The sequence below is a fragment of the Rattus rattus genome, chromosome 13 (genome assembly GCF_011064425.1).
Source record: "Rattus rattus isolate New Zealand chromosome 13, Rrattus_CSIRO_v1, whole genome shotgun sequence".
NCBI lineage: Eukaryota > Metazoa > Chordata > Mammalia > Rodentia > Muridae > Rattus > Rattus rattus.
Genome location: NC_046166.1, coordinates 55067601 through 55091565, shown reverse-complemented (window position 1 = coordinate 55091565; position 23965 = coordinate 55067601). Strand labels below are relative to the sequence as shown.

General features: G+C 42.2%; 1 protein-coding gene across 13 annotated transcripts in view; it reads right to left on the bottom strand.

Annotated features, from left to right (window-relative positions):
- Positions 1 to 18670: 18670 nt before the first annotated feature.
- Positions 18671 to 23965, bottom strand: part of Nrg1 (neuregulin 1) — a 185314-nt gene continuing 180019 nt past the window's right edge. For 9 of the 13 annotated variants that reach the window (XM_032918885.1, XM_032918882.1, XM_032918883.1 and 6 more), the window contains 3 exons: positions 22988 to 23118; positions 22046 to 22249; positions 18671 to 19397 (listed from right to left, as the gene is read on the bottom strand). In XM_032918885.1, the coding sequence (XP_032774776.1) occupies positions 18743 to 19397; positions 22046 to 22249; positions 22988 to 23118 (990 nt within the window). In that variant the 3' untranslated portion in view covers positions 18671 to 18742. Of the gene's footprint in view, positions 19398 to 19768; positions 19911 to 22045; positions 22250 to 22987; positions 23119 to 23965 lie in introns of all 13 variants that reach the window. The other 4 variants (XM_032918891.1, XM_032918892.1, XM_032918894.1 and 1 more) reach the window with 2 other exon arrangements.

Here is a 23965-nt window from a genome sequence, read left to right as displayed (position 1 = left end):
GCCTGTGGGACATTTTCTTGATTAATGCTTGATGTGGGATGGCCCAGCCCACTGTGGGTGATGCCACTCTTAGGCAAGTGGTTCTGAGTTGTATGAGAAAGCAGACTGAGGAAATTATGGGGAGCAAACCAATAAGGAGAGTTCTTCCATGACTTCTGCTTCAGTTCCTGCTTTCGGATTCCAGCCCCGACTTCCCTCCATAAAGGATTGTAAGTTGTAAGGTAAAATAAACCCTTTCCTCCTCAGGTTGAGTGTAGTCATGGTCTTTATTCACAGCTAATAGAAAGAACACAGAGACACTACATAAAGCAGTGTTTCATTAAGTTTGTTGTTGTTGTTTACACAGTCTCGCCCTGAAAGACTCCAATTTATATGCAGTTTTCGACTGCATTTTAATTCTGTGTATGTGGGTGGACACAAAAATAGCATGATCTGTCTCACACCATCCATAAGGCACAGACTGTTAACTTATTCCTGAAAATAGAAAGGGTACCACCCTAAAAGTTTATCAGGATAAATTTGGGAAGTAGAGGTACGTGGGTGTATTAAAATATCAGCCAACTCAAGCCTGGAACAAAACTTATGGGCTGCTGCAGAGCAAGGAAAAGGTGTAATGTTTACCTCTGCATGTCACAATAGTTGGACACTTAGCACTGGCATGCCATCCACCAGACTTTCACCTCAGCATACAGTTTGTGTGTCAAGGTCCAACAGGCAGAAAACTCTTGACCTGTCCCATGGTTTTCAGTTTGGCTTTGCCCCCTCTGCTAATGTGGTCCTCTCAAATTACTGTCTTCCTGTCCTCCTGCCCACCCATCTGAGCATGCCACCTATCCATCTACCCATTCATTAGTCTGGGCTCAATCCTAACTCTTTTTTTTAATTGTATTTATGTAATGCATATGCATACACTATATTCTATGTATGCACGAGAAGGGGGCATCCCATAACAGATGGTTGTGAGCCACCATGTGGTTGCTGGGAATTGAACTCAGGACCTCTGGAAGAGGAGGCGGCGCTCTTAACCTCTGAACTGTCTCTCCAGCCCCAGTCCTAACTTTTACCTCTGCAAGTTATACTCAACTCTGACCCTGCAGCCAGACTCTGCAGCAGCAGCCACAGAACCTCTCCAGAGACATCCCGCTGGTTCCTTATTCTATCCCCATAGACTCCTTTGCACTTCAACCCATCGCCAGCTAGGACTTTTCATACTTCTTTGGTAGGACTGAGAAGGCCTCATCTTTGGAGTCTTTGCTTCCTTAATCCTTTGCTCTCATGCTGAAACTTGCATATGCAACTATAGAGATATATTACCACATGTAATGTGTGAACTGAGAGTTAATGTCTGTAATTAAAATTGGCATAAAAGAACTTGTGGAACAAACAACACACACACACACACACACACACACTTAACATAAAAATAAGTAAATCTAAAAATCAAAAACAAAAAGAAGGAAAGAAAGAAAGAAAAAAAAGAGAAAGAAAGAGAGAGAGAGAAAGAAAGAACAAACAAACTTGTGGTTTGTCTCCTCCAGGACTATCAACAAAAGGGAGGCTCCCTAGCAAATGGATGCCAGTGAATCTGTTGTAGCTTGTGAACTTATTGTTGTTAAACACATTCTGATGTTTTCAGAAAGACACAAATGTGTCTGTTTCTGAAACAGTGTGCTTGTGGCATACAGTAGGGTGTGTTGTGGGTGGTGATAGTTTTAAAAACAAAGGGAAAAAAGCAAAGTTTGATGTCACAGCAATGTACATGTACCATAGTTCCCTTTGAATTTCAACTTTGGAGCCGTGTGTGTGTGTGTGTGTGTGTGTGTGTGTGTGTGTGTGTGTGTGTGTGTATGTAATTCAGGTATATTTTGGTATGTGTGGACATGACCATGTGATGTTAGACTGCCTTTGTACAACACTTTATTTAGGTAGGAGGTCTTATTTTTCAATACATTTTTTCCCTTTTTTTCTTTTTTTCAGAGCTGGGGACTGAACCCAGGGCCTTGCGGTTGCTAGGCAAGCGCTCTACCACTGAGCTAAATCCCCAACCCCTCAATACATTTTTAAATGAAAATGGAATTACATCATTTTTGTCCTTCCTTTTTCTCCCTCCAGACCCTCCCAGGTATCCTCGCTACATCCTCTCCCATGTCCCTCTTTGCTAGACTCACATAATTCCATTCTGCATTATAAAGTCTTACCCTGGTACTCACAGATATGTGTAGCCATCACTCCTCACCAGACATGTCTCCTAATGGCAGACAGAGATCATCATGGAAACACACATCAGGACACAAAGCAAAGATCAACAGATTGTGGGGAGCCCAGCCTCAAAGGGTTTATCTAGATCATAGCTCCTGCTTGTATGGATCAAGGAACATCGGGAAAGAGGGGGTATGGGTGGAAAGATCACGAAAGTCAGAGTTCCAGGAAGTCTGCTGTGATAGTCTCTTCTAGAAATGACTCTAGAAACAAGATAGGTGCAAAGGCAATATCAGTAGACTTGCTAACATGGAAGGGAGAATGGGGGGGGGGTCTTTGCTCATCTGCAGCTCATCTGCATGACACAAGAAGGAAATCCAGTTCAATGTAACTCGTAGCCAGTGTTGCTTTAAACTTGTATGGTCTGACTCCAGACAGTTTATTTAGGCATATTTAAGTACAGTACAGTTTTGGAAAAAAGGGTTTCCTAGTAAATTTTCTCAGTTCCATGTGTGCAACAAAGCTTAAGGCATAACTACACCTGAAATTCTTTTGCAAAGTATATGTGACATATACCATAAAAATGGGGTCTATAGCTTAAAGGCCTAGGGGGGTGGATCTCGTGTGTTCTAGATCATTGTAGAGGTCATCAAGCTACAAAGTACATATGACATTTCTCCCAAGGATGGATTCTATTGAGTGAGAAACAATGCTCAGAATGAAGGTCTAAGGAGGAAGAGACTGGTATAAACACAATAGTCTGGGTATCTCCTGGCCTTACAGCTAGCACAGATCACCAGGCTATTAACTACATCAATTCCAGCTTTCTGGGTAGAAACAGGTATACATCTCTTCCTGGGAAGAAACAACCCTGCATGTTTAGCATTCCTCATTTCTCTAGTGCTCATCTATGAGCACAAGGATGTGTATTCTCTAGAAGGGAGGTCTTCTGCTTTAAAGCAGGCAGGAATGTAAGAATGATCAGTGTATCTACTAACACTGCTCAGCAAACATGTTCCATGGATAAAATGCCCAGACCTCAGGCAACCTAGAGCATCAGTAAGCCAGCCAGCCCCTACAAAGACTAATTTGAGCTGAAAACCTTCATTTCCAGAAAGACTGCGAGAGCTGATCACAGCATAGTGCCTCAAATAATCTGCAACATTTACAGTGATTTCAGAAACAAGTAAGAAATCCCCAAAATGAATTCTCGAATGCCCAGGTTTCCCAAAGCATTTCAGACATCATCAAACAAGAGAAACATACTACAACACCATAAAAAAACAAACAAAGCAAAACAAGAAACAGAGTGTTGGGAGGATGCTATCACTAGGTGGTAGATGACTCTGTGGTAAATAAATAAATGGATTAGAACGTGGGATAGGATGTGAGCATCATGCCTGGTTTTGTCAAAATGTCACTTCTATTAAAAGCAGTTTGAGAGAGGATGATAGGCTGCCTTCAGTCTGAAGTGTTCTCACATCTAAAGCCAAGTGAAAGAATTTATTACCATGGAGGGAAATGAATCTCATTTAAAGGGGTGATCTCCTCAGAGCATGACTTTCAAGCATGATTCATACTCAGCAAGCATTTCTTTTAGACAGGTATTGGGATTCTTCCAAAGTCAAGTTAATGGCATCATATCTTTACACTACATGTCATCTTAGTCATCAGGACTATCATTGTCCACCTATACCCCTCCAATCCCTTCCCGAGTCACCAGCTTGTCTACATCATTGATTTGTGCCCGCGCTCTCTCTCTCTGTCTCTCTGTCTCTCTCTGTGTCTCTCTCTCTGTCTCTCTGTCTCTCTCTGTCTCTCTGTCTCTCTCTGTCTCTCTCTCTCTCTCTCTCTCTCTCTCTCTCTCTCACTCTCTCTCTCTCTCTCTCCCTCCCTCCTTCCCTCCCTTCCCCTTTCTTTTCCTTTTTTCATATTATGGTCCTCAAAAACAACTTTATAAATCCCATTTCTAAGCATGTTACCTTGTTTATTAATTTACTCCAGGACTGACACAGTGAACAAATGACCTTACCCCAAACCTGAGTTGCAGCTATCTACACACGCCTGTCTTTTAAACCATTTGTAATGATACGTTTGTTTGCACTATTCATGCCAAGTTGAAAAGTCCCTGCTAAGTTATATCTCTGGGCATTTTCCTTTGGAAAGGAACTTCTTGTTGTCTTTTGGGTAAGCAATTATTTCTTTTCTTTTTTTCTTTTTTTTTTTTTTTTTTTTTTTGGAGCTGGGGATCAGACAGGGCCTTGCGCTTGCTAGGCAAGTGCTCTACCACTGAGCTAAATCCCCAACCCCAGCAACAAGTATTTCAAACTTAGTTTAACTCTACCCTCAGACATTTCCTGTGTCCTCAGGGCTCTCATAGCCCTTGTGGAACTTTACAGTCCCATGAAAGTCATTAAGGAGCAGTTGTCCTGAGCCAAATAATAATTTAGATGTTCAGTAAATGTCCTATAGTAATGGTCATATCTTTTAAAGGTTATAGAACTCTAAGAGTTAAATTGAATGAAGGCTCAAGTTGTTTCATGAGATGCCAAGCTTCACCTCGCAGTCACATCGCAGAATTGGCAATGAACATATGAGACAGTGTAAGTCTTGTGTTCTTTTCTGTTGAACTCATACAGATGTTGTTTATGCATTATTATTAAAATCCTGAATGTGTCCCCTCTGAAGGATAAGATGTGTTCAGATGAGGTACACTGTTCTCTTTGTACCAGGGGCTTCTAGCACAGTGTGGTGTGTATTACATACATTCAGTGTTTGTATGTAGAATGGTGGCATGCTTGTCATGTAATGAATAAGGATAAGTTTGAGAATGGACGAAGGACAATGAGAGAATTAATTATCAGACATTGAAGGGACCATTAGCATGTGCTTGTGGCAATGCATAGATTCACAGTGTCACCAGGGCTCACTTGATAGCCTGGCAGGTGGCAGGTGGTCCTAGTAACCAACTGAACCAAGTGTCACTGAACATCGTCTCCCGGGTAATCTTCAGTGGTGTCTTCACATTGTACTACTGTTGACAGATGGATGGCTGGTTACACTAGTTGCTCAAGAAGCCATTTATTACTTGTCTAAATCTCCCTTTGTTTCCATCTTATGATTGAAAGTTTTATCTCATGCCCCCACTCAATACTCCACCTTCTGAAGACAGCAAGTGAAGTGGAACCAGAGAACAGCTCTGCTCCCACAAGGATACCATGCTACAAACCTGAGCAGAAATGCTAAACATCCTATGGCTTCAGGACGCTAGTTTGTTATGTTCAAAGAGCAAAATCTGGAGACTTTTCTATCTCCCTATGTTAGCTAGTTGTATATTAACTTCCGACAGTCTAGAGCAGTGGTTCTCAAACAGTGGGTCATGACTTCTCTGGGGGTCAAAAACTCTTTCACAGGAGTTGCATATCAGGTATCCTGTATCTCAGGTGTTTACATTATGATTCATAACAATAGCAAAAGTATAGTTATAAAGAAACAATGAAATATTTTATGGTTGGGGGGTCATCACAACATAAGAAACTGTATTACAAGTTCAGTCATGTTGAGGTTTGGTCTTTTGCTATGTATCATAATGCTAAATACTAGCCCCTGGGGGCCCAGGCTACCCCAGAGAGCCTGCACATATATAAAGTAATGTTATATGACCTTACTCCTTAATTTAAAACTATTGGTTGAATAAAGGTGTTGGCAACTTATAGCTGGACAAAAGAGCAAGATAGGCTAAGTTTGGGTTCCTGAGCTTAGGGGTCAGCGAAGAGAACAAAAGGAGAAAATAGAAGTAGAGAGAGAGGGAGATGTTACAGGGTAAGTGATCATAATTACTGGCCATGTGGGTTGGCCAGTTGGAGTAAGAGCAGCCCATGTGGACCATGGGAAGTCATATCTCAGTGTTATTGATAGGGAGGCAGACATAACAGCATAGAGGGTAGATATGTGCCACGTTCTAGTGCATTAGAAGCTTACTGTAAAGACAAAGTTGAGTATCTTTTATCTGGGAGCTGAATGATCAAAGGCAGGGTAGAAATTAGATTGAGATTAAATATTTGCTACAACACAGTCACACATTAGGAAGGTTGAGGACAAGGGAGCTAGCGTCATCTGAGGGAAGGGAGCCTCCATTGAGAAAACGTCTCCACAAGACCAGGTTGCGAGCAAGTCAGTAAGCAGCCCTTCTACGGCTTCTGCATCAGCTCCTGCCTCCAGGTTCCCGCCCTGACTTCCTTCAATTATGGACTACAGTGTGGAAGTGTAAGCCAATAAACCTGTGCCTCCAAAACTTGTTAGTCTTGGTGTTTCATCACAACAAGAGGAACCATAACAAGATTAGGTCTTAGTCTTTGTGCACATGTGAAACCTTTCAGAAGATTTACCTACCTGGGTATCAGTCAGAAAAGGAAAAACATCTTGACATCCTGATTCGAGTGCGTGGACCTCATCCTGGAGAAGATGCTATTGCTGAACCACCTGGAGTCTCAGGAGGTGGGGAGGAAGCAGATATTCTGATGATGGAGGTCCAGATGGCTGTATTAACTGCTTCCATCAGTGTCCTCAACGTTCAGTGGCCACAGAATGATTTCAAAGGCAGAGTGTAGTTTTGCTGCTTTCTTCTCTGTAAGCATATTTTGGAAAGCGCCTGTGGGTTCAGAATTCCCAGGGATGCTTCTCAGTCACCTCACCCAGTCCCCTTAAAAATAAGTAGGATTCACTGCGTTCTCCATAGGCCGATCAGTTGCATCTCATATTTATGCTAGTCTTGCAGTTACCTAGGGCAGACAGAAGCCCATTGTACAGCCCAGCTATCGCTGTAGCACAGCTAATTAAATTAAGTCATCATGAGGGAGAACACTGTGCCATAACCTCTGTAATGAGCAAAAACCCCTCATTATTTGCTCAATTGGGGTGCAAACCTATTTCCTCAAAATGGGAACTGCAGCCCTGCAGGCAAACCGAATCTAAAATGGATATCATGCTTGTTTACGTGGTTCGTGGTGATGCTGGATCTCGAGTGGAGTCAAAGTGCCTGTGAGAGAGGAGACTATGCATAATGAATGGCCTTGACATCTAAATTAGCTCTCATTAATTGGATGGAGCAAGTCATCGAATTTTGTTTGTTTTTGTAAAATTATTTTCTTCCGGGGGAGGAGGGGGGAGAAGCACCTGTTCCACTAGGCCAGTCTAGTTCTCAGGAAGTTGGGTCTCTGATGTTTTGGTAGCTGAGGAAAGAGGGTACGGGTGATTGAGAGAGGCTTGGGAGCATTAATCTGGGGACAAAGGCTGAAATTCTGTTCCCTGAAGCTGTTACAACCTCTACCAATCTCCTTAAGACAGCTGAGGGTAGGGTGGGATCAACCAACACAAGCCAGGTTGCTAAGTCAGAAACATAACCTGTTCATTTTCCTGTCAGACACAGGAGATTTGTCTGCAAAGAAAGACAGGACTTACTACGCAGTCTAGGTTATGTTTGAGCTCTTCATCCCCCTGTCTGGATTCTCAACCTCCTCTTGTATTAGAATTATTGCCATGCCTGGATAAAACGTGCATTCATTGAGCACTACTAGATGGCAGGGTAGCATGCTGAAGCTTGATCCAATAATTTTGTCACTTATTTCCCCTACTGACTTGGAGTAGGTCAAAATTCTCCATGTGAGAGAAGGAGGAACCGAACCTAGATCTTGATGGTTTCAGGGCTCCTGTTGCTCCTACTGTCTCTGCCTTTGCTGCATATAAACAAACAGTGGCGTAAGTTCCTCAGTGTGAACTCTCAGAGTACAAGGTTGAAAGAGGAACCTGTACAAGAAAGAGTGGGAGTAGCCGGACTTTTGATTTCTATGTCACTGAGAAAGCTGCCAGGTTCTCAGCTCAGGCCCACATGTGATTGGCTCAGTGATGGTGAAAAGGAAAATGTTCTGTGGTCTTAAGTTGTGACTTTAAAGAAGAGTGTTACAAACATCAGTGGGATTTGCTTGGGCTTCTGGCCTCTGGGTGTTGTTTTATTGTGGTGAGGGGAGGGTAAGGCAGGCTTTCTCAGTGTAGCTCAGGCCTTCCCAGGTCTTGCAATCCTCCTGCTTCACTCACCTAAATTTAGCAATGTCAAGCATGCGCCATCGCAGCTGCAGACATTGGGTTTGAAGAAAATAAACCACTACCCCGTCTTGAAACACAGACAGGTTGGCTTCAGAGGCTTGGACATTTACAAGATTCCAGGACGTTCGTATCTCAGAATCTGCTTGGCTGCGCCGTGCATTTTTAGGTGGGAAAGCTGCGATCAGGAGCCATGTGGTATCTGAGAGCCACAGAGTGGGGAGCGGTGGTATTGGCTCCACCAGTTGCATGAAACGATCTTTGCAAACGGTGCTGTCATTTCTACTACAACTGCCTGTTTTGGAGTTTAAAGTTCTATGAAACCCCAGCCAGCCACTGGCAGCCTTGTCGCTTGGGTTTGTTTATTAGCTGGTCACGTTTAAATAACGATGTGACTTAACCCCTTCAGCTTCTGAATTACTAAAGTTATGGGCATCCCTAGAATCCCCCCCGCTCCCACCCCAGGGAACATACAGCAAAAGGTTTTACTTTTTAGTAGCCAAGTTGACATAACTTACTTTCTCAATGAATAAAGGAACACTTCTAGGCTAAATGAACTACAGACGTTTTGCCCGATAACAGCAGTCTCTTCCATTTCCTTGTGACTAGTTATATCCCGTCTACCTGTGAAATAGAGTCAGCCAGACTAGATCTCTGGCCACAGACCTTGCAAATCTGCATGAGGTTATAATGACCATTTGCTTATACAGCATGTTGGCTTCATGCTTAATCACTAGTGTATTTGAAAATCTCTTTGAGGGCAGGTCGCAGGTCAACACACACACAAAGTTGGAAAACTTTGGGTTGGTGTGAATTCAACAGTGAATGTAAAAATCTGATTTAACAGACCCACCTGGTGAGCCATGTCCACTTAAGAGGTCTTATTTTAGGGTCTTAGAAAATGAATGGGAGGGGAGAGGGGTGAATACAGTTGAAGGGGTGGTTTTATGTTAAGCTAGAGTTAAAGGGCCAGTAGAGACAAAGCCAGTCTGAGCGCAAACGTTACATGCGATGTTTATGAATTCACTACAGAATCTAGAATACATCAGGGACTTCTGTTCTTCACACTTTGGCTCGACTTTTTTTGGTTTGGGGTGTTTCTTTGGTTTGCTTCTTTTTACTACAATTTAGGAACTTAATCTGATTTTCCCACTTAAAATAACCCATAGACCACTCTTCTTTTGTTTTGGCTTTGAAAATGCTTGAAATTGTATGGATTCTTCGCTTGGTCTTAAATCTGTGTATGTAGCTCCTGTTTCTGATCTCTGACGTTCAGTATGTCCCATGCCCAAGGCCCTGTGCTGGGGCAGTCAATTAACACACTTGGGTCAATTGTCTGTGTGCTCAACCGATGTACAGTCTTCTGCAGGGTGAATTCCAGATGGTTTACCAGGGTGAGGTAGCTAGAAGACACTGTTGAAGACTGCATAGCTGTGAGGCAGTGGGAGAGAAAAGAAAAACTATGCAGGAAGGGAAGAATTTCTGATCCACAAGATGCTTTCCAAAGGAGACTTGTTTTACCCATAGGAAAGATAGAAATGTTTGTCAGGAAAATAAAATAGAGCAAAATAAACAGTACACAGAGGCATGAGTCCGTCTGCTTCCTAAGATGTAGGGAGGACTAAACGTAGGCACATTGACCTAGCACCAAGCACTGAAGAATACTTAATAAAATACAGAAGGACTTCCTCTCTAGTTCTAATAAACTGAAGAAATAAGTCTTCCCAAGCTTCCTGAATACATTTTTCCTCTCTGTAATGCTTGCTGGTCTGCCTCTTCCTCAGAGCATTGACATTGTGTTCTGAGACTTTTATAGATAGTGGCATCTTGCTAGAACTTGATAACGCTTTGTTTTTAATTATACTTCTTTTTACAGTTTATCTTAATTATGGCAACTGATTGCGGTTTTCCATTCATGGCATCCATACAAGGTTTTATTTGAAATGACTTTATTTTAGTTAAAATGCAGTCAATCAAAAACAATATGCAAATAATAATACAAGAGGTACATGACAATAATATATGAAGTTGGTATGCCAATGACTGGGATTCAATAACATCGATACGGTGTACTCGGGAAACAGAAAATCACAAGACTTGGGGTGAACAATGATGCTGACAGACAAGCTGGAGCCACCTCATAGAAGCAACTGTGAAGGGCCTCTTAGGTCAGGCTGAGGAGTTTCGTCCATGGGGAGCCATGGTTTATCCAGCAGTCTAGCCTGCTAAGATATGAGAGTTAGGATTCACCATCAGAACAAGAGGGATGGCTCAGGGGAGCAGACGTAGCAGGTCAGTCAGGGTGCTGGTGGCCCTGTGGCAGAGCATGAGAACAAGAAGCGAAGGAAGAAGCAAGGTGATGGAGAAGATGGAAAGACTTGACAGTCATCTGTCACCCAGTTGATGTGGAAGGAAACCTGTAGAATCATGTTCTAGTGTGGTTTAGTCTATGGGTGGCAGGTGCCTCTCCTGACAAGATGTGGAGATATTCCCCAACAGCAGTTGCTTCTTTGATGATAACTGATGTGTTTTGAACCTGAGCAACACCCAGCATATTCTTGTCAACACCTTCACAGGAAGAGAGTGATGCCTTACTCCTAATTCCTGGCTAGACACCGGCTCCTCACAGACTGCTCTCCAAAGGAGCCGTAGAAAAGTCTGTGGCCAAGTAACAGAAAAAAATGTCATACCACCAGGCCTAAAACTTTCCCAAGGGCCTACCAAGGCAGGCACCTTAGCTCAAGAATGTTGCCTTGGATCCTCTTTAAATTCAGTTTATCAAGGTATCAAGGTTGTATAGTTTTATGATTTTAGAGATTTTAATGGACACATACTATTTGCATATGTTTATGAGGAACAGTGTGGAAATTTGATGTATGTGAACAATCTGCAATGATCCCTCAAGATAAGTAGCACATTTGTCGTTTGCAATCTGTGCAGGGAGATGCTGAAAAGGGGGCGGCGGGGGACACTTGTGGCTGTGCAGGGGTGCCTGTGTCAGTGCAGCAGCGAGAGCTCATAACCAGAAGGGTGTGGTTAATGGATATCCAAGCTGTCACATGCAGCGCCCCCCTCCTCATCCTCCATGATGGAGAGAGCTGAGGAGCTAGTGAGGGTTTGGAGACCTTACTAGCTACAAATGGTTATCCCAGTGAAGCCTCTTCCTAGAAAAGGGTAAAAAACTCACTTTAGGCTCTGCTCTAAGGGACCACAAGAGTCTGAGTAACCACAGCAGTGGAAATTTCCAGGGACCTGGCCAAGATCTAGAAAGCTTAGAAAACCCTCACTTTAGAGGGAAAGACAGTGATAACCGATGCTCACTTCCTGATGCTAATGATCAGAGGCACAAAGTGTCTACCTAAAAGACTCTTTTTAAAAAAAGAAAAAGAAAAAGAAAATATTCTTTTGCATTGTTTTTTTTTGTGATAGACTAGAGTTAACAATTGTTCTCAATTTAAAAAATGCTTCATTAAAAGGGAGGATTATACATGAACAATTAGATCACACTCCATTGCTATTAGTGATGCTTATTTGCAAGTGTGATGATAGATATCATGAGCCTAAATCAAGTACCTGTTTTGCAGGACCAAGTTTTAAAAGACTGAATTCAAACAACTTTAGTCTAAGAATTATTAACTCATCATATGGATGAGATCTCGTTCTATGAAAGGAGCGAAGAGTAAGTCGAAACTTCAAGGAATTGGCTAGATGTGGGGTGGGTATGGGAATCAACAAAGATATGTGAGCTTGGTGTTAATCTGATATAGTTTTGTCACCCAGGAGGCCTTGGCTGGGATTATACTTTTTCAAAAAATTGTATGTGAACTTTATGTGAAAAAAACTTAAGGCCAATGCGTGTGTATAGATCAGAGAGTTTGCCAGGCTAAGAGAAGTTTTTGATCATTCTATTAGTAGTTTACAATAAAGTTTGAAGGTGGCATCATGAAGGCCACGTCATGAGTCATGGTGTATTCATTTTCTATGAACTTATGCTCAGAGATTATCATAAGCCATTAAAAATTAATGACATGGAATGGCATGGGTACACAAGAAGTAAACTACTAATAATTTACACAAAGATCTTAGTTTCTACAACTGCTACATTGAATGTTATTTGGTGATGTTGCTTCTCAACATATTACTTGTTGCTATTTTTTTTAAAGCATTTTTCTTCCTTATGTGGGATTGGTGAAATGATCTGTCTGCTCAGCCCATGCAGTTCTGTATACTTGATTGGACACTGAGAAATGTTGATCTCTGGACTTAAGGATCTGGAGGAGGAGTGGAGGAAGCCATCTGAATACTCACTATATTCCAGACACTTCCTAATTCCCTTGCATGTGTTCCAGTTTAAATCTCACCGAACCACAACCTTGAGTTGAGGAAGGCATCAGGACTACCGTACTTCACAAAAACTCAGTGGTAGGACCATTATTTTTACCACAAAGGCCCTCTTCTTTTTTACTAGAATTGGCCACCTACATACCAAAATTGTGAATTCACTCTCGTGCATTTTCTTCGAAAGCTGAGGTTAGGGAAGATGGACAGTTGCTACAATAAGCAACGTAGGTTCCAGAATATTGGTAAACCAAAGGCAGGAAGGCTTATTTCTCCCAGGTAGAAGCTGATTTAGACAGAACTCATACTATGTTAAGAGCTGGGCATGGAAATGCTGATCATACCGAGGCTACTGGCAAGGAGGGACTGAGAGAAATTAGCTATCCACAACATGCCTACAACTCAGTAGATACGTTGCTCTAAGAATGAAGTTTAACTTCCCTGTGCCTAAATTTCTACCACTTTTCCTAGCATAAAGCAAATAAAAAAAACCCATATAGGGTGTTTTAAGTCATAAACGGTAAAAATATTGACACTTAGTACTTTGATTCTTCATATGTGACTACACAATAAGGCAGTAAAGATGTTAATTCCGTAGCCTTGTTGGAACATAGTTAGCAGGAAGAGCTATATTTTCTTCCATAAATTTCTGTTCCCATAAGTTCATTTGAAAGAAATTTAGAGAAAGATCCTTGGGTCGAATCATCGCTCCATTCTATCTCTCATTTTTATTATTAAAAAAGAGGTTGGTCATGGTATTTTACAGTAATAAAATCCTTTTCCTACAGCAGGTATGCCTTTAAGGTCAACCACAGTTAAGTACCAGTAACTAACCAGAGAGATGCAGAAGGTGCAGGACGAGGGTATCGGTAAGGCCTACAGATATGTACAGAGCATGTACTGCCTGATCCAACAACTACCTCCTAGGGTACAATATCCGGCTTCCTAAAACAGAAAGGTATTCCCTTCATAGGTATAAAGTCCCTACCACAAGCTATTTTTAGCGCATCATCTTTCAGAAGAGTATCCAGAATGAAAGAATGCAACATGATGCTAACTAAGATCAATCGATGCGCCATTTTTTTTCCAGTATCTTAAGTGTTTAGATTGCAGGCCAGCCTGACTCCTTGCAAATCCTTGATGTCAAGGCCTTTGACGATTTATCATTGGAGCAGAGAAGAGAAACGTCTGCAGACTGGCTGGGGAAAATGGACGCCTTCCTTCTCAGTTGGCAGAACTGACCTAGATTCATCACTCAGGAGTCAAACACAACTCAGGAATCACAGGAACTATCTAGACTCTTGGTTTGACTAGATGCCAGTTTTCATTTCTCTGCATTACCTTCCTTTATGTAACTCTTCTGCTTGAAATGGTATGACCACTTAGGTGCACAAGTCTCTCTCAGGTATGGAGTAACTTGTGTCTTAGTTTGGGCATGGGATTGCATTACTATGTAGAATAAACAAGGAAAAGATCCACATCCTAGCTTAAGTATTCTCTCATCTTCTGATCTGATGCTTGGCCTGTCAGCTGAATGATTAGTGGGCAAGTGCATTCACGATGTGGCTTCAGAACATCAAGTCTCCTGGACATCTAGATGTCGTGGAAATGATGTTCGTGCCCCATAACAATTTACCAGGCATCGTGTCTACATCAAAGGTGAACTTGGATGGGAAATCTCAGGTTATGCTCAAACTCTGAAGCAGGCTGACTTCTTACACATCTTTTAAATGCTCGCCATCTGAGATAATGAGAATGGTTGAAATATATAAAAATTACACACAAAGTGTCTACTTGTTAAAATATGGCTTCATAAGGTTAATTTTAATAAAAAAGCACTGCCTTCATACTATGAAGTGTCTTATGATGTGAGGAATATTCCATGCATAGGCCCCCTCCCTGAGCAGTACATTGGGCATCAGTTTGATGTTTTGTTTTTTTAATAGAATGAGGAGAGCAAAGTTACTGCTCCTTAGCCGTCTTATAAAATGCTGTGCATGACAGGAAGTAAATTTAAAGACATTGTAGGGAAGTTTAGCATAGATGTCTTTGAGGCTACTGTGGACATTGAACCATTTGAACCTTGATTGCTTGTCCTTTATTCCCCCTCTTAAGATTGCATAGGATTGGCACAGTCATTGCCATTAATCTGAGTAAGTTTCTTGATGTCACTGCAGAATTGATCAACGATCAGGATCCAGAGAGTTAGTCAGGGTTTCCCTCTGATGTCTCTGTGAATGGCCATTTGGTGGCTGTGGAATGGAGCATCCTATTGCTTGATTTTGTGTTTCCTACAGCAAGAAGTGACGTGGTCAACAGAGTCAGGAGGGAGGTGATTCACGGATGGGTAATGTGGCAAAAGCAACAGAGACAAGATGATCACAGGGTCCATGAAGCACAGTCCTAGAGAGCATAGCTGTCATGGCTGGCAAGGCAAAAAGTGCTACTCTAACAGACTGAATGTTAGTCTGCTGAGCAACACACCCATGTCTCCACAGAGTAGCATTTTTATTGCAGTATGACTTTCTTGGGAAATGAACAATACTTTAAATAAATCACAATTACTTATTGCTTAGTAGTTGAGATAATAAATTCTTTAGTTTATCAGTACCTCATGGCCTTCAAATGTGCATTCTTCAAATAGTTTCAATTACATATATATTCTTTCTCCTGAACAATAAATTATTCTTTTAAAAAAATGGGAAGAAAAAGGAAAAGGTACATAATTTTAAAGCAAAGAAAAACATATATTTTTAAACATTTATCTTAAACTCATATGAAAACAATCTCTATGTTAGATGCTTAAATATAAATAATAAATGACATGTTATTTACAATGTGGTACAGTAAGTTTAGAGAGTAAAAACTAACATTAACTCATAAAGACAGCAAGTGACTTAAGAAAACATCTAAGTACTATACAATGTGTATTTACAAAAGAATATAGAATAGAAATCGTGATGTGTGGCCATTTCCTTTTGTCTGAATTTCTTCATAGTGTTTCATGGATCTTAGTCGCTAGAAATCTCTACAGCTGCTGGAATGCAGCCAGGACTAAAAGGGAAGGCCAGATCTTCCTTACTCATGAATAGGGCCATAGACCTACAACCTCAGGCCAAAAGAGGACTAGATACAGAGAACATTACCCTGGATAGACTCCGCCCATATTGACAGTCACACAGACACAAGAAAGAGATGGCATATTGCTGCTTGAGGTACATTCTCTCTTACATGGAGGACCATTTTGTAGAAAGCAGAAGGATGTCCACCAGGCACTCTTGAGGGTAGGGGAATGAACAGAGGGGAAAGCAGGACAGAAAGCAAATCTTGAGTAAGTACAAAAGGAGTTTCATGTCTACTATACCCCACTGTATAACGCTCAGTAGTTTTGATTTAAAACCCAGGAAACGTAGTTTTTGTTTTTGTTTTTTTTAATTCTGAGTAATTCAGACTCCCTTAAAATGCAAGGCATCTTCGCACATGCCGAGGGGCCATAGGCATGCATTCCTTTGCCCTGCTACAGATCTGCCTGGATTCGTAAACGGGATGCTTGAGAGAGACCTGGCAGTGAAACATTAGAGAGGCGTTCCTAGACATAGAAATCCAGACCAGACCAGACCAGTAGCCCCGATCAGATCAGCCACGTGGCTGTTCTCCTCAAGGAAAGCTTTGTTCTCTTGGGGAAAAGGCTTTCTCAACTCAAGTGGAGATTACCAGATAAAGCACAGAAGAAAAAAAAAATCACATATATTTGCAATTTGAAAATTGTAGAGCTTCTCATGCTAGTAAAATGCTGCTTTAAAAAAAATTTTTTTTTAAATTAGAGGAGTCTGTTTTTCAGAAGGGACTTTCTTAATACCCTGGTGACTAACAGATTTGAAACTGAATTTTTAGAGTTTTAAAATAACAATAAAGAAATTCCTTGATTGAATGGAGGGTGAGTCAGGGCCTTTAAAGGCAACATTAAACAACTGAGAGAATATCCCTCAGGCTTGCTGACTTTTCTTCCCTATGGTAAGTTGACCACTTTCTGCAATATTGGGAAGTCAGCATTAGGCTTCCACCAGTGGACGTTCATTTCTCTGTGTGTTCTAAAAATGAAAAATCGCTTCGAGCTCAGAGAACTGTCCTGTGACCAATGGCAAGAAACGAGAGACTTCAAATACTATGAGTAACTTGAAGGGCCTACCGTCAAGCTTCTCTTAGAAACATGGAGGAGTGTAACACATGTACTTGTGGCCAGTCTGTAGTGTTTTTCTAAGACCTCCTTGTGTGTTATCACTTCCCTTGACTTATAACAAAGCTCAGTAAAGAAAATAGATTTGGGTCAACTGGAAACAAGAATCAAAAATTGCCACTGACTTTGCCAAGCCTCTGTTCAAGTACTTCCCATTTTGCAATATAACTCCTAAGAGCCTGCTTAGAAACACAGGAAACTCCGGTCTTGATTGACAGATAACAGGCAGAGAGGATACACAGGTTCTGAGAGGTTATCCCCCCCCCCACTTTCTTTTTTCTCTCCGGATTAGCAGCTGTTCATACGTTAATATCTATGTGTCCGTTAGTTTTCTAGTCACAAGAGAACACACAAAGTTTGAACCAATCTTAGTCCTGCTTTTGAGACAGTATGGGGAAAATTACTTAAGAGAAGAGAAAAGGAAGAAGATACAGGCTATTTATGGAGAGAGTTCGGTATACGAGTGGGGGAAACTTCCGCAAGAAAAGCTGCAATCTTCCCAATGCTATTGACATTCCCTGGTGAGGCACCACTATGGAAAGTTCTTGCTAACCACAAATCACATGCACATTGGCCATTCCTGGCCAAAAAGAAAAAATATATTCATGCATAGTTATGACCTAACCAAGGCAATGTTGAACACAAGAGAAACATAATGGGGAGAGAGGAGTAGCCAACCAAACCAAGTTAAGATGTCAACTGGGTAGTGTAGCTGCTTTCCCCTCGTGACACTCTCACGAGTCTCCTCTTCTACACACTCACTCCTAAATACTCTACCAGTGGACCATTTTCCTACAATGGCCAAGTCACCGCAGGCACATTGTACAATACAAGTGGTTGGGCAGATGGCTGAGTGTCCTCTTGGATCTGAGGCTTCAGGACACGATGTGCCTCTCCTGGAGCCAAGAAGAGGGTACAACCAGTCAGTTAAAAACTATGTCGGAAAGGATTGCACGTTTAGCAGCTGTGGTTGGTTGGTCATCATATGAGCGGCTGGATCATTTCCCCCAAGACAGAAAGTGAAACTGAGTTGAATCTATCTACGTCGATAGATTTATCCTGATAGCAAGCCAGAACCCATTTTTCCCTAAGCTGTACTTGAAGCTGTTACTCTTTGTCAAGAACAACAATAACTAAAAAGTCAAAATTAGAGTCAATGGTAGCTCCTTTTAGCAAGAGCAAGCTGTCTTCTGATTAATAATATAGTTTGTTTTTTTAAAAATCACAGTATTACTTTCTTCCTATTATTGGACATTACTTGGTGCAGTTTCCTGCTATACATAATAGTAGCATGCTGCTGGGTCTACTATTATCTCAGAGTCCAGTGAAGCAAACCTTTGGCTGACAGAGTAGAGAGAACTCATTTCATATTGGGAAAGCAAAGAAAACTTCATACAAAGTAGAAAGGTATCTGGATGGATGTGCCATTTCAAGACAGTACTGGTTGGGAGCTACAGGAAGCAGAGAGAGAAAGAGAGAGAGAGAGAGACAGCTGCTAGCCTTGCAAACCATACATCCAGTCAACATCATAATGCAATGCACAAAAAGCCAGCAGAAACTGAATATATGGGAGGTTTTGCTGAAATACTGTGAAAAAGCAATCACCATAACTTTATAAAACTTGCTCTCGACATAACAGAACATAAAGGCACCATTGATATCTTTCTCGTTTTTGAAATACTGTAAAAAATTGCTACATATGGCACATAACACATTTTTACATACATATATTTAATTTATAAAAGTTTTTTTTCTTCCTGTTTTCTATTTGCAGAACTGCTAAAATAAAATAAATTGTTTAATTTAAGGTGAAATACTTTATTATATAAAATAAAGTTTTACAGGTGAATCTATGTGTTTATTTAGGTTTTATACAGCAATAGGGTCTTGGTTAGCGATTACACTAGACAGCCTGGCCTGTAATTCCTCCTGTGTGGAGAAGCGGCCTGCTGGGTTAGTCCTGCTCTCAGCCAGACGGAAGGCAGGGGCCGCCTCAAGGCTGGCTGCCAGGGGGTTCTGTATGCCCAGGAATGGCGTATCTTCACCTACTCTTTCGTCTTCTGTCTCACTTTCTGAGTTACTGCTCACAGAACTTGCGTTGCTGTCCATTTCCAACCTATTGGCAATGTGGCCATTGGGCTTGGTTCTTTTGGCCCGCCGGCTATTGGTGACTTTCTTAACGGGCTCTTGAACTGACTCATACTCCTGGGTCGTCTCGTACTCCTCATCCTCCACTATCCTCAATGGGCTAGGGGGCAGGCTGGCACTCTGATGTGCAGGGTTGTGATGAAAGGAGTTGAGTTGCTGGGGGTGATGATCATATTTCTTCTCCCGTAGCCTTGGTGGCGTCACGAGTAGCAGAGGCCTCTCTTCTTCCACAAAGGGGCTGACTGCCACAGAGGGCATGGACACCGTCATGCTGGACACGGGTGGAGACATTTCCGAAGGGGGCGATTTAGGGGAGCTTGGCGTGTGGAAATCTACAGGTGACATACGAGCCGGGGTGGTCATGGCTGATACATACCTGTGTGAGCACAGAATAGCCCGCATGAGTGTGGGGGATTAGGAGGGCATGAAACAGGGAGGGGGTAGGGGCGGAGTTCACCATGGGACATAGTCAGAGAACAGTCATCATGGAGTACTTAAGTGTTACACTAGCAAGTTCAGCACCCTTGGGTCCTATCATTAAAAAGCCAAGAGTTTCCTTCTACAAATCATGCAAAGATTGACTAAACCATCCAGCTCATTAAAGCTTGTGACAGTTTCAGTCTCGTCACGAATTGAAATTAAATCAAAGTATGTGAGCCAAGACAAGGGGGCTCCAAGAACATCTCAGCTTATAAAGACCAAGACTTGGGGACGTAGAAGGGAAAGAAGTATTCTTAAATACTATACCTTCCTAAAGGCCAAGGGGTCTTAGAGAATGAAGCCCAAATGGGAAATGGAAGAGGGTCTAAGATGAGTTGCTGACAGCTGGATCTGCATGCATTTGGATCTGTAAGCCTTGTTTCTCCTTAGCTCAGCTATAAGGTTATGTCTTATGAAAAAAAAAGAGCATAGTAACTTAAAAATCACAGCGTAATACATTTGTGTGCTTTTAAGTTGAACTTTTCACGAAATGCTACTCGTTAACATTCGATTTGCAACTGTCCATTTCAGGGTGTAATACATCAGAGGGCAAGCCTGAGAGGAACCATAATTTGGCCTCATGTCACCGCCGTGGACACTAAGTCCAATGTCCTGTGTATTTCTCACCCAAATCCCAACACTGCATCAGCTTTGGGTTTCCTCCCGGAAGCAATTTGCAAAGATCCTCCCAAGGGGCCTAGCAAGCTTCTGTGTACGCACAAGGGTTTGGTGTACCATGGTATCTCATGCCATTGCTATGTTGGATGATGCCACCATCATAGTCCAGATACTGTGTCCCTGTTTTGCAATACTGTGCCTTCCCTAGAGCAGGAAGTCATGTCCTCTGGGCTGAGTCTGAGTCATATTCCTCATCTTTTGGATAACGATGCTCGCACTGGGTGACTCTTCCTGACACTGACATTCACAGTCTAATTTGATGTGATCTGAGATGACACAGGATACTGCTTTCTAAACTCAAGCTAATGGGAAGAGGAAGCCTATTTATTAATTCTCTCACTTTTCCATGACTCATGGTGATATGGAAGTGAGGCCCAACTGTGTTTAAAATGGGAGAAAGTGTCTCAGAATTTGAAACACTTGGGGGCCCTAAGCCTGCAGACATGTTTTGAGGGTACCTAAATTAGACCTTCTGAGAAATGCTAGTCACAGTTCAACCAACACATACAAGTGATTCATCTTTCTCTCCCCAAGATCTTTCGGTTTAAGACTGTTTTGACATTCTAGATGGTGTCTGGGTCATGCCTGGATGCCTCCTTTAACAGACAGAACCCTCAAAACCAAGCCACGGTAATAAAAGAAATATTACCCTACCTTGTCTGCAAGTTTTAAAGGGGCTGAAGAGTAATGGACAGACTTCAATATACAAAAGTATAATCACACAAGGTTAATGCTCTAAGCCATTTTTAGACCATCCTCTTCTGCAGATGCGTTATAAAGAGACTACTAAATTCATAAATTCTATCCTGTTCTAAGACTGCTTTGGGGACACGGTGGACAGCAGGCTCTTTGACCTGAAGGCCCCCAGTGGATTCCTGGCCACACTTTCAGGTCCATCAGTGAGAAGTTCTTTGAAATCACCTCCACCCATGAAACTATAAAAGCACACATGTGGACCTGACATCATATTGACCCTTTAGTCAGTGGAAAGAGACTAACCTGAAATAACAATGAGGAAATAAGTGAACTGGACTGGAAGATCAATAGGTAACAGCCCGCAGATGGGCTAAATAGTCATCTGGCTGTGACTTTCATTTAGCATAGGTGAAAAGGGCTAAACAGAATGTCCACGTTCAATATCGCTCCGTAGTACTTTCTCCAGTTTACTCTCCTCCGTCCTTTAGTTTACCTCTGCCATTACTTCTCTAACCCAAACTGGACTTCCCTCCGAAGGAAACGCAAACATTCTGGAATTGATGGTAACATCGGAGGCAATATCTGCTTTGAAAATCACCCACGAAGGCTGCCAGGCACATCACACAACAACTTTATTTACCCATGACTTCTAGGGATGTCATAAATGGATACAGTGTGGTGGAACCCGAGGAGGCATTCCGCCATGACCATCAGCCGTGTCCCAGCCCTCGACTTGATTTAACTGAGGCTGGAGGCTGGGTACTTAGAGCATGAGAAGAGGAGGGCAGAACAACCATCGAGGTCGAGAACGGACAACTGGCTGATCGGATTAGATGAGGGTCCTTAAAATGGTGCACCTGACGAGAGGAAGACCCCAGTGAGTCTGACCTTAGGGTCAGGTCTGAGAACTCCAAGTCGGCTGGGCCTTCCACATTACATTACTCCTGCTCTTTAGGAGTTGGTTGCCTGTCAGCCACTGGGATGAGGGGAGAAGCTCAGGAGAAAGGAGTTCAACCAAATAAGAGGATGACTTCATCAACTAGGAGCGTCGGGGAACTGATGACGCCCCTTATGAAAGGATGAGTTTCCTTAGGAGAGACCGCAGGTGCTCATGGGATTCTCTCACTGAATGAGGTTCTCCTCCACGATAGCTTTACCCTTCCGTTTTACCTTTCGCTATGAGGAGAGTCTCTGTAGGAGTCAGGGGTTTCTCTGGCATGCCTGAGGAAGCTGTTATCACGAGGGCCTCCCAGGCCATGAAGACGTCCTCGTGGGCCCCCGGCGGGACTGCTGTGCCTGCTGTTCTCTACCGATGACATCATGATTACGGAGTTGCTTTCTGAAATGACGCTCTCCGTGTGCCCATTACTCCAGCTGGGGAGAAAAGAAACGTTAAGAGGCAGTGAGGCAGATTGGCTTATGCGGAAAATGGCAAGGAACGAAAAGTCATTCTGGCAAATATTTCAGGTGATTGATACATCTGTGGCCCAGAAATGATACAAAGGTCTTTACTGTAAAAAGAATCTTGATTCGTATTGGACTTGTGAACATGTAGTTCATTAGTGCAGTTGCACGGTGCTTGAGTGGCTTGGGTTAAACAAAGGCATTGCGGTGTGCATTATGTCTGGAAGTCTGCTGCTGTACTTGGTAGAGCGATCAGAGACAGCATGGCTTCCCAGCCAGGGTATCTAAGAACTGAGTGCTTAGCTACATAGGCATTTCCAGGGGGTGGTACTTAGGGCAGTCTAAGCTTTAGAAACAAATTTCTAAGTATCACACAGAATCTAGACAGACTTTTTTCCCCTGCCATGAGCAGCAATTCAATGAGTAGCCAGGTACAAATCAAGGCTATTTCTAGACCAAGGGATAGCAATGCTACGAGGTAATAACTATTAACCACTTTTTTATTGTTTCTAATGGAAGCATTAGGCTTAGCAAGGTAAAAGCAGTTTATATCCAAAATCTATTAGTCTTCACGCTCAGTCAATTTTCCTGCTTTTATAATCTGTCTCCTTTGCTTTTTGTTAGGCATGGATAGAAAATGGTAATGAACAAAATAAATTCTCTTAGGACATTTTTTTCCTTCTGAGATTTTTTTCCCCCCCTTCATACCTGTGACTAGGAGTCTGGGTGACAGTCGTGGAGTGATGGGCTGTGGAAGTGTAATGACTGGTGGAAAAGGAAGTCTCCACTTCTCTCTCGACAATATGCTCACTGGAGATGACGTTTTTAGATACGTATTGCTGGATAAACAAAGAGACGGAACTTGAAAGTCCATGTTAGTCAAAACGCAAGTGTGCTAATTAGCTCGCACACATGGGCTCAGGTTGTCTCTCACAGCTGGCCAGAGACCTTTTCTGGCCACTCTGGCTTTGAGGTTAGATCCATGAACAAATTCCTTGCTGGATGTTTGCACAAGACACGTTCTAAAATCACAACTTCAGTTCTCTCTGTTCCAACTGATAACAGAAATGTCCCAAGCATTCTGTCCGGTATTATTTTTGTCTGCATTCCTTCAAGTCAAGAAAACTAGCTGATATCTGGTGTGTGTGTGTGTGTGTGTGTGTGTGTTTGTCATGTACAGAGAATCTGATTTATTTCAAATTACATGTCACTAGAAAAATGTGAACTCTGGTATTTTAAATGTCATAATGCCCATTCTGGCCCTACCAATACTGCTGGAGATTTTAAGTTGCTCAGTGCTATGTCAAGGACTTAAAATATTTTCCAGGTTTGAACAAAGCCCGTGCTATATCCAGGGCTTTATCTTTAGTAATTTTTACTTTCGTCAGCATAACTCAGTAACTGTTTACGGCATGCTAACAGTGAGATGCTGGTGTTTAAAGGTTCCTTTTAAATTATTTGCAGGTAACGTTTGTATTTCTAAAAATCTGAGTGAAATAAATTAAACCGTGAGAAAAGGAATAGACAGATATGAGTAGGGTAGAGTTCTTTAGAGTCGCTGAGATGTGGACTCTAAAGAACCTGGTTGTCATGGAAGGACCTACACATACAAGTCGAACTTTATAGGCTGGCTCTCTCTGTTTGTGGAAATACTTTCCCTTCCTGGGGACAACTGCTACATCACTG